At 38.9% G+C, this 11,620-nt stretch overlaps 1 protein-coding gene across 1 annotated transcript in view; it reads right to left on the bottom strand.

Moving 5' to 3' along the window:
* The window catches only part of ext1b (exostosin glycosyltransferase 1b), a 122,650-nt gene that overhangs the window by 6,493 nt on the left and 104,537 nt on the right, over positions 1 to 11,620 (bottom strand). The window contains exons 6-8 of the mRNA XM_086062135.1: positions 9,187 to 9,305; positions 4,392 to 4,487; positions 589 to 678 (exon numbers count right to left, since the gene is read on the bottom strand). Of these exons, the coding sequence (XP_085918261.1) occupies positions 589 to 678; positions 4,392 to 4,487; positions 9,187 to 9,305 (305 nt within the window). The remainder of the gene's footprint in view (positions 1 to 588; positions 679 to 4,391; positions 4,488 to 9,186; positions 9,306 to 11,620) is intronic.

Genomic DNA, 11,620 nt, shown 5'->3' with positions numbered 1-11,620 from the left:
CGCAATGTAGTTGCCAAATAAGCAAACAGTTAGCCTAGCTTCTTCTATTATTTTACTGTTATATCCGTCTTCTTTGTATTTTCCAGCTATCTCGCTGCCATGTTTGAGACGCCTCTCACAGGTGAGTCTTGGTACTACACCAGACATCCAATTGTTGGTGATGATATCTCACATTTTAAAAACAAGCTAAGATGCTAAAATTTAGCATGTGTGTAGGTCATAACAACACAAAGGGGCAGCACACTTTTCACCCCGATCAGAGAAAAGGTCATTTGAATGACAACGAAGACATCATTTGTAATTCAAGGCCATGTTTGGTGATGTGACCTATGCAGGATTTGATTGAGCAGATTCTTCTTGAGTATTGATTAATACCGGCATGGATCATTGAGCAATTCTGTAAGTTAATTCCCCTAAAATATGTCGCTGGAAAAAAGGAAGAACATTTTTGTTTTGTTTATTGATGAGCTCACTGTGACCTTCAGTATGGAAGGTAATATGTCCAAACAGACTGTGAGAAGTCGAATAGGACGCACATTTGAGATTTTGCCTTAATAAAAGGAAATCATGTGTAATATGTCAACACACCTCTGTGGTGGACAACACGGTGTCTTCATCCAGGCTGAGGACGGCATCGGTCACGATGGCCTCATAAGGGAGGAAGCGGCTGCTCATCACCTGCAGGCGAGATGTGGAGCAAAGTCAATGTTAACATATGATTTCTAGGAATCGAGAAGAGATGAGCTGTGACATCACAATTTATTTTTTTTGCTGTATTGCAAGCTGCTCGCTGTTAACAACAATGATGGAGTGCTGATACAGACTTCCATTATTCCAGGGTCATCTTTCTCTTCCCAATCAATAAACACAGAGAAGCGACGCAACCAGATACCACTTGAGTCATGTGTCCAACATTTGGCTCAAACCTACATTTCTTCCCTCCCACACAAGCTCTGTGATGGACACACACACTTACATAAACACGATTTTCAGCTAACAACCTGAGGAGTATTGCAATTTCTTACTGTGTGTCTTTTAAAGCACCATCTGCTCTGAAAAGCTCTCGCAGTTCAATGTCAATTGACCTGATTTCTTTTTAAACACCCGGCGGCGAGAGCACGCCGCACTCCGACCGAGCGACTGAGCTGTCTACGGGGCTTCATCGCCAGGGGTGGCAAATCCAGGTCCATAAAGTAAAAACCCTGCCACAGTTTGGCTTTAGCCCCTACTGCTAGCTGCTAGCACAGTCTGAAATACTGCACTAAAATCCAAAGGTAAGCAGAGCCGCACTGATTGCCAGCTCATGTTGTTTCTGACCTTTAGTCAATGCGATTATAAAATAATAAAGTGCATTGTCCAGTAACCAGGAGGTCACGGGTTCGAATCCCACCTCCAACTATACATTACAAATATATCCATGGGCATTATGCTAAGTGATATACATGTATACCAACTGACTATCATATCAGGAAATGTTTTCTTTTTATAAATTTGTTGTTTAACTACAATTAAAAATTTGTAATTTTCACTTAGTTTTACCTTTCAATTTACTTCCTAAGCACATGCATTCAAATCTTAGCATTCAGCTTTTCAGGATTCCCATGCAATTTCTGCAGAAATTGCACTTTGTCTAGTTGTGTTTTGCTATTTTAAGATGCCACCAGATGGCACCAAAGTTGCACTATTATTGCTTTGGCCTGAGCACAAAAGGAGCAAATAGGTGAGTTTTTCAGAAAACAACTTAAAAATTAAATTATGAAAAAAACACACACAATGAAACTCTTTCAAGTTTATGTGGCATGATTTCATGCGAGTGTTTGGGCGAAATAGAATGGAGAGGAGACAAGAGAAGCGTTCCCTCCCACTCGCTTCTAATGAGGCCTCGCTGTGTCATCATTACGGCTGCAATCTCCTGCGGGCACGATAACGGAAACAAAACAAAGCCCTCATCACCAGAAGTGGCGATCCTGGAGACGGCCGCACAAAGTTGAGAGGACTACTAGGACAGGACGAGAGTGTGTGTGTGTGTGTGTGGGTGTGTGTGTGTGTGTGTGTGTGTGTGGCAGAATAACAAAAGAAAAGGGAGAGGATGAGAGGCGAGTGTTTCCAAACCCCAGGTGGTTTGTAACGTTAGAAGTGCGACATATTAGCCCGGGGCTTCCCGGTGCTCTCCTGGAATGTGAGCTCGCTCTTACAGCAGGAATCTGCCTCCGAGCGCTTCTCCTCCTCTCCAAAGGACAAGCGGCAGCGAGAGACTAAAAAGGACCACCGGTGTGCGTCGGCCACATAAAGCGCCCGTCGGGATTCTGGCGAGGCGACCAGTCATTAAGCAGACTTGTGGCCACGGAGAGGATGGAGGTAGAGGAAACGGACAGGATTGATGTTAATCCCATAAAAAGACGACGTCACAACTTCTATTTGTTTTCAGTCGGTCTGTTGAGGCAGCAGCCCGAGCCTGTTTGTTCCTTCGGGGAGGAAGCGATCGTTACAGTCATAAATAGGAAGCCAAAGGCCGGACAGCTTTTTCCAACAGCTGTGCACAGTCATTTGGAGAAAGAAAATGTGGCACTAAAGAGAATAAAGTGTGATTTTTGTTTTTCACATCCTCACACACTCCATTAAGCGTCACTAATTAGCATTTACAAACATTGGGTACAAATTGCAATCTGTGCCAAAGGGTTACAATAGTTTATTTCATTTTTGTTTTTATAATTCAGTCGGTTTTAACTATTTTTTAGAGCGCGTTTGTCAGTTTTTATTTTTTCAAAAATGTTTTGTGTGTGTGTTTTTTTTAAGTTTTAGTATTAAGTTTTAGTGCAAGATTTACGAAAAGGTCACAAAGTTAAATATAACATTCCCAAACTACTTTTCAACCTTGCTTCTTCCGTACAATTTAAATAAACCCCAAAAGGTGAGGAAGTTATGAAATTAACCGACCGAGACGGAAACTGATTTTTTTTTTATATTTATAATTAATTTGATAAACGTAACATGTAATTTCAGTTCGTTTTCATTTTTGTTAAACAAGCACTCTCGTTTTTATCTTATTTCATTATCCCCAAAGTTTTTTTTTTCAATTTTAGTTTGTTATTTCGTTAGCTTTCATCAACCATAATAGCCTTGGCTTAAACACACAAACATTATCATATTTTCATCCCTTCGGTTGTATATCATTTAAAATTGTGCTCTTGCTTTAAAAGAAAATACTCTAGATCTGCAAAAGTTAGCTGTTAGCCATTAGCTGCAAGTCGACCAGACACAGAGCTAGCTGCTAGCTACTAGCCGCGAGTCTATCAGGCATAGAGCTAACGGCTAGCCACAAACACGACTGGCGATGTATTATACACTTTTAAACAATGACTGCATAATTAGTTAGCTTCTTTTTTTTTTTGCGTATTAAATTAGCAAAGCAAAATACTCCGAACTTTGAGGTAAACGTGCTAGCCATTAGGCTCGTCTACCATGGTGGCTCTCTAAAGCTATCCAAGCAGAAATAAACGGAGGGAGCGGACGATTGTGCGAGGGAAATATGTTGTCTCTCTCCCCTCTGTGGTGAAGGAACACAGCTTGGTACCACACCGTAAACAGAAGCAGCCACAACCGCAGCAAAACACAGGTTACCCCCACCCAACCACCCACACACCCACACACCCACACACACATCCTGTACACAATTCTGCTCGTTCACTTGCTGTTTGTTGGCCAAATAGCAACACACACTTTCCCTGTGTGACTGACCGGGACGGAACCACTCCGGGCCACAGGGGGAGGTAAACCATAACGTGGGTAAACCGCCAGATGACTGATGTTGATGTGACAACCACCGCCTCTTACATTAGTGCAATGTGTCACACATAACAACAATATATTGACTTTTTTCTCACAATCTACATGAATAAAAAACAGCCTTCAGTACAAATACAGTATTTTGTTTATGATTAAAACTATACACTATACACTGTCAATCAAACCAGAACATAGAGAATGTGAAAAGAGGTCATCATTTGCTGACATTTTATATATATATATATTTAGAGTTCAATAGCGCTCATTTCAGTGGCTTATAAACTGCCACTAATGTCAGTTATTATACAAAACATGATTGCATCTATGTAGAGATTTTGTCCCTCCCTCGTCTTGAAAACATCCACACACCCGTAATTAGGCTCTTATCTTTTCCAACATTGTACTTGCGATATTATTTTGGTGCAGTCTATTTTTCCACATTACACGGCTTTAATTAAAACCACCCAAACTGTCCTTTAGCGTGGCACAAATTGAAACTCATTAACTCTCCAGCACTCTCTTCACAGTGTGGAAATCTGCATATTGTGCGACATGATTACAAGTCATTTCCTAAGGAGGGTAAAAAGAACGGAGGCCGGGCTTACCTTGTTTTCCCCCTCGATGACTATGACGGGTATGGAAGTGGCGGGCCAGCGGTGCTTGGCGGGGAGGGGCTTGTCACAGTTCCACAGGACGATGATCTGGGGGAAACAAATAAATAGCACGCTCGTAAAAATAACATCAAGTGGTGTAAAAAAGCACACACAAAAAAGAGCACGACATTTTGCTGCCCGCAAGCCAAATGTCAACTTATTATTTCCTGGTTGAATGTTAAAGACCCAGAAGGGCAACTGAAGTGATAAAATGTCCAATTATGGCGTCAGAATGGTTTGTACTATTTAATCCATAGCCAATCACTTCGTTAAAACCCCATTTTAATTATAACATGTAACCTTACACAGCATCAACATTTGTACACAAAAGACTTTCCGAGGTCATGCAAATGTCAAGGTGACACTTCCCTGTCCGCTGTTCAAATTCATTAACGCTTGATGGGAAACATGCTCCGTGTGATTGCTGCCTGACCTCGCACACGCTAACACACACTGGTACGTCCTCGTAGCGCGGCCTCTCCTTATCTCCAAAGGCGGGTTTTGTTTGGACGCAGACTGCCATTCGTCAAGCTTCCACTCCAAACACTGATTGCGAAATTCGAGCTTATACGTTATATAAGTGGAGATTTCTCGACATTTTTCCCTCAACATTCCATCATGATATAAAATTACGTGTACATGTATACATATAAAGTACGGTATGCAAATTAGTTACACATGCTCATTAATATATTTAGCTTATAATAAGTTTAACAGGAGATTTTTCTCCATTTGCAGGTTTTTCATCAACATTCCATCATGATATAAAATCATGATGTATGTGTACATGATGTATTTATACGTGCACATATACGTGTACGTATAAAGTATGGTATGCAAATTAGTTACACATGCTCATTAAAATATTTTGCTATTATTTCAATGGCAGTGAAGGAGTCAACTCATTCACTGCCATTGACGGTTATAGACGTCAAATATTCATTTGAACTATTTTTATTAGTTACATTTTTCCCCCCACTTTTGTTAACAAAAGTATGAATACCTAGAATTGTTTTTATTGTACATTTAGAACAGATATAAAATTTGTGATTAATCGTGAGTTAACTCGTAAAGTCATGCAATTAATTATGATTTCAATTGCCCGAAGCTCCTAATTTTTAATTGTAATTAATCGCATGACTTCAATAGTTAACTCACGATTAATCATAAATTTGATATCTGTTTAAATGTACAAAAATGTTTTTCTAAGTTTTCATGCTCTTGTCAGCAAAAGTGAAAATAAATGTTAAACTAATAGAAATAGTTTAAATGAATTTTTAGCGTCAGTAGCCGTCAATGGCAGTGAATGAGTTCAAATAAGTTCAACTAGAGATTTCAACATTTGCAGGCCTTTTTGTCAACATTTCATCATGATATAGAAACATGCAAAGTACAAAAAGTACGGTACAAGTATGCAAATTAATTATACATGCTTGTTAAAATACTGGGCACTTTCAATATATTGCCTTCCACATGGTAAAAGAGGTGTTATATAGAAAGATAACATGTGTGACCATCCTGAATTTCTACATAAATTGCAATATGCCGTCACTCACCTATGCTAACGTAGTAGCAACGTGAAAATTGTGTTCAAAGGCCACGCGCCGTTCATAACCTCAAAATGACCTACATGAAGATACTCATTAACCAAGAGGTTTCTTTGATAACTAATTATGACTAAGTGGTCATCTGGTTGTGGCTGGTTGGTGTAACTCAGTGGTGTCCAAACATTTTCATTTGAAAAAAAATAAGGAATCAAGAAAGCAAGCAATTATGTTTTGTTTATATTTTGTAGTTGTTTTGCAAATCTGCTACATCACAGCTTTCTGTTAAAGGTGATAAGCCAAATAGTTTAGAATTGTCTTTTTTTAATTAGAAAAGTCTGGCTGCTCGCCAGGCGTATAGAGCACGGGGGAAACCCTGGTTTTAGCCACATATGTTTTTAAAAAAAAATCTTTGCATAGCTTGAAAATCTCTACAGTATGCAAACCAATTTAATAGTAGTAATGGCATCTATATTTCCGACACCCTCCTTTCTCACTCTGCCCACCTTGAACCATTTATTATTTTATTTATTTTTTAAAACAATGTGGGCTGTGTCCAATTTCATTTTTAGCCCACTGAAAAATGGATGGAGCGCAGCAAATGGCCCCCGGGCCGTAGCTTGATGCAACTAAAAAAATCACAAACTAAAGTGTTTGTTGTGTGTGTTTGTTAGCTACTAGCTACTATTAGCGACTAGCATGCTACTTCCTGGTTAATGAGAGTGGTCAGCGCTATTGGGATTAGGGTTAGATTCCAGTGACACTCTCTCTACAGATGGTGCAAGATGACGGCAAAGCACTACTTTTCAATTAGACAGGGCTTTAATACAAGATGGCGCCTTATGTCAAAATGTCTGCCATGAAATACGTAATAACAATAAAACGAGTGGTGGGCCAAAACCTTTGCACAGCGCTGTAAAATGTATCGTGCCAGTGGTGCCCAAGTTGACAAAAACAAACATGCATTCTTTATGAGTCCAAACTTGATCTCAGAAAATAACAGCTCTAAAATATCTTCTTGCACACAAACACGTAAATAAATCCCATCTTCCAGGCTTCTATTTGGGCTCTATTAGGAGGACAGATGGCATCTTCGCCAGCTCGCGGGCTCTCTCAGGGTGCCGATGGTGTGATTGTGGATGCAAGACTGCGTGTTTGTGTGCGCGCTCGTGTGTACAGCGATGACTGCAGCGAACAAAAACTGTTGGTGAATTGCTATCAAGGCTGCAAGAAATCTGTCTTCTCATACACAGCAGGAGGTTCACCGTGTCAAAAACTGCCGGAGCGTTCGCTTTTCTTTTTTTTTCTCCGGCATCAAATTTAGATTTCTTTTCAGCCTCCGCGTTATTCCCAGTCCCTCTCCTCCATTCATTTATTTATATCCTCATCTACTCATCGCCCGGCAGTGGTGGGCCGTGTACCTGGCCCTCCATTCTGCATGTACAGCCCTTAAGAAGACAAAGCAAGTCGAAAAAGAACAGAAACTAAAGCAGGGAAATGTGATAATAATTGTGTGAGTATATTCTTGAGATCAAAAGGCCAACGTTCTGCTTTTCCCACAAAACTATTTTGACATAAAAACAATACAGTCTTCTGGTATTTTACAGAAGCTCATAGTTAGGAAAGTCTGATCTCGCTTGTTTTTCTACCATTTGGAGAAAATTCACCATGGTTAAATCTGTGCCACCTTTGTAAACATATGGAAAAACATATAACCCAGAATTCAACCTAATTCATTCTTCTAAGTGATTATTATCTGCATAGCAATATTAAAGTTGTATGATTCCATTATTTTGGTAGCCTTCAAACCTTTTTTTCTGAAGCAAATTAAAAAAATAGAATAAAGCACATTAAACTGCGCCCACTTTGACAGAAGACACTGAGATAGAAAGGCCATCATTAGAAATTGTAAATACCTCTTTATTTTCAATTCTTTATGCACAATAAAGATATAAACCTAAAATGAAGTTGATGAAAGTGTGAGCTATGAAATAAGTAAAAATCATTAAATGAGATGTTTTTGTCATATTTGATTAAAAATATATTATAGCATGTTTTGTATAGGCGCAAACAAGAACCTTATAGTTTGTTAAATTAATATCTCTTCAACAACATCAATAACATCAGAAATCTTAAACTCAGTTTGATAAATTTTCAATAAACTCAAAAAATTATAAATAATAAAAAAATATATATTTTTTTTAACTCCATACATTATTCAAAAAGTGCTGATAAATATTCCTAACATGTTTTCCACAAAAAAATTAAAAATATATAAAAATTACCAGCAATTTTTTTTCTAAGTTGCCAAATATGTAAATTTGTGGGTGCCAAACCGTGAGTATGCAGGGGTCCATTGTATTTCAAGTAGTAATATGAAAAATTGTGGCACCTCCAGCACTCATTCACTTCCAGCCAATTCCACTGAAGCAATCCCTTTTACTGGATTTTGACTGATTTTGCAAGGCCCACAGAATATTGTGTTCTATTGCTATAAAAACATGGAACCTACCAAAAGAAAGATTAGAGACTCTTCTTTCATCTGGTAAAAAAAGGTATATTTCTATCTATTTCCATTTTGCAGCAATTAGCATTTAAACTATAGCTAAGTTTCATCATTAATCACAAACCTGTTGAAAACACTGGAAAAAGTGCTTATTGCAACATGGCCCTGGTTGATCTCTTATACTCTGCTGCCACCTGCTGGCCGTTTTTTGTAATAAGTACATTGCTTTAAGCGGCCTTTTCATGTCAGAAGATGTATCAAAGCCTTCTGTATGCGCTAGCATAAAAATCCCAATTAAAAGCGTATAAATAAGTTTTTGGGAGTGCAGGACAAAGTAATAAAAACATATTTAAACATTTTTGGGTTTGAATGAGTTGAAAACGGTATTTAAAAAAATTCTCTGGCTATTTATATACTATGCAGTATATAAACAACAGCTCTCACTACCAAGCCATCCTGCACTTAAAAGTCACTTTCTTTGGGAAACATGCACACACGCACACACACAAGCAGCCATTGGGGAGCAAATTCCATTTCATTTCCCATGCTGGTAAGGAGCGAGCCGGGGAATCAATACATGATGCTGTGCTGAAGTGAGCTTGGCTGCCATGGAGACAAATGCAGAACTGCTACAAAGCGCTGTTCAGCTTCAATCCATCAGTGTTAATGCACACACACACATCAACATATGCCTCACCTGTGCACAGTACTGGGACTTGGCCACCGCCACCAGCAGCTTGAGGATGGGCTGGGACTGGGACACCAGATTTGAGACGGCGTGGATGACAGCTGTGAACTTTGGATACGGTTTAATACCTGAAACATAAGACGACAGACAGCGATACGTTCATAATCAAGTTAGGCAAATTCATAAAACATGGACCAACTGTTAGCCATTAGTGTCTTTTCCAAAGTCATGATTCCATGATTCATCTGTCGGGGACAGAGTGGAACTGGTTTGGAGGACAAAACTGGAGCAGAATGACACAAGGGCAGGCTGTTCTCATTCTTGGACGCCGTATTCGGCATTTAGCGCTTAATTTTCTGGCTTCTGTCCCGTCCGGCACATTACAAAATCAGCACATCTTGCCAGCTGAATGATTACTGCATCATAGCCAGCCGCTTTGATTCAGCCTTTTAAAACCCAAGCGATGTAAGTACTGCTTTCCTGGCAGTTTTAGACACTTTCTGGCTTGACCAGTTTGTGAGTTCGTCTATGCAGGTTTCATTCAGGATAGTGTGAAAAATGAAAGACCGTACAGTAGATCCCTTACGGCAAATAGCGGCAATGCACAATTTTGGCGGAATGAAACTCCCCAACTCATTTCAACAAAGTTCCTTGACACCACAAGATGGTGACAAAACCATATGCAATAATTTCTGGACTATAAGCTGCACCCGACTGTAAGCCGCACCAGGTTCCCGCTACTTTCGTTTCCATAATGAGGGCACAAATTGTCTCTCTCTCGTTCTGTCTCTCCTACTGTATTTGGGCTCGCTTGGTTTGTTTTGCTCTTGCGCTTCCTTTGTAGTGCGCGCCCTTGTAATCTGATGGGTAAGATGCACCTTTGTATTAGCTGCAGGGTCGAATGAAAGTGAAAAAAGTAGCGGCTTATAGTGCAGAAATTACTGTAGTGCTCTTATTGTTTTGGCCTGAGCACAAAAAAAAAAGCAATTAGGTGAATGTTGCAGATATAAAAAACTTTGAAAATGTTGCAAAAATAAACTAATTAAAGAAAAAGACATCATTAGGTAAAATTGCACAATTCTTGTACGTACTAAGTTGCATCCTTACCCAACTTCATAATCATAATCCTAACAGCAGTTATAATAGTTTGGGAATTTTCATGATTTTTCAAAGTGGGTTTGTTAATTTTTATAATATAACTCCCCCCAAACTGAAAATCCTTCGTTTTAGTTGTATTCTTATTTAAGAATGGGCGAGGACCGATAACTGGTATCAGTAACAGTGCAAGCCTTATTTTAAGGTATCAGTCATTAGTATCGGCCAAAATGAGAAATTACAAGAATAGAAAATTGCCATTAATTTCATGCAATTTTAAGGGAAAGAGTTCTTTCTTTATTTTATTTTTAAATATTATTTTTATTTATTTATATCATTGTTTTTTGGGGAAATTGTATGTACTAGTGGTATCTGTATTTGCTGCCAGTCTCAGTGACTATTCAAGAATTGTGTATTACTGGTATGGGTTTGAAAAAAAGTGGCATCGAATATTACTATTCATTTTAATTAATTATTTATTTTTAATTTGTGTATTTGTCTTTGAAGTAGGGCTGGGCGAGTACCGCTATCGGTATTGGGCCGATAACCCAGACTTATTTTACAGTATCGGTACTCGCGAAATCAAGAACTAGACAACAGAAAATAAAAGAATTGCAAATTTCTATTTAAATGCAATTTTAGGGGAATAAAATGCTATATTGGAATAAATAAGTCTTTCTGTCAATATTTTTTCTTGGGAAATTTTATGTATCAAAAGTACTGGTGGTATTGGCACTTGGTATTGGTGACTACTCAAGAGCTGAGTACTCGTACTAGTATCGGTCTGTAAAAAAGTGCTATCCAACATTTGTATTCGGTATTGAATAGTAAAAATTCAGCAACATTATTATTTTTTTTTTAAACAACCAAATTAAATACAGGTACTGCTTAACAGCCCACGGACTTTGAATTGAGTGCATCATACTGCTTCTTACAATTGAGATGTTCTGGTTTCAAATCTCTGCTCATATTCCAAAAACATGCCCTGTGATTGGCTGGACCAGTCCAGGGTGTTCCTTCCCTCCTGCCCCCAATGGGGATAATGCAAAGTGGACGCATGGAATCTTTTCATCATTAACCGTAGTTTTCAATCAGTTTTGTTATGAGCCCCAAAACTTTCTTATTAATTTACAACTATCTACACCATGACTCGTTTAATAGAGTGACAAAAAACCTCATGAAAAGTAATATAATTTGTGTCTGCTACAATGCACATGGGGTTCAGGCCCCCCTGTCAAATTGACTTGCATTGATTGTGTGAGGAATGATGGAGTGAAGAAGCAGGGGACGGAGAGGTCCTTTGGTCACACATATGCAGCGCGGGGATAACTCGGCGCTACTGAACCGC

This window comes from Leptonotus elevatus, chromosome 19 (assembly GCF_054856555.1).
Source record: "Leptonotus elevatus isolate MCC_2025b chromosome 19, RoL_Lele_1.0, whole genome shotgun sequence".
In the NCBI taxonomy this organism is placed as follows: domain Eukaryota; kingdom Metazoa; phylum Chordata; class Actinopteri; order Syngnathiformes; family Syngnathidae; genus Leptonotus; species Leptonotus elevatus.
Note: the sequence above shows the minus strand (reverse complement) of the source record. Positions and strands in the feature narration are given on the sequence as shown.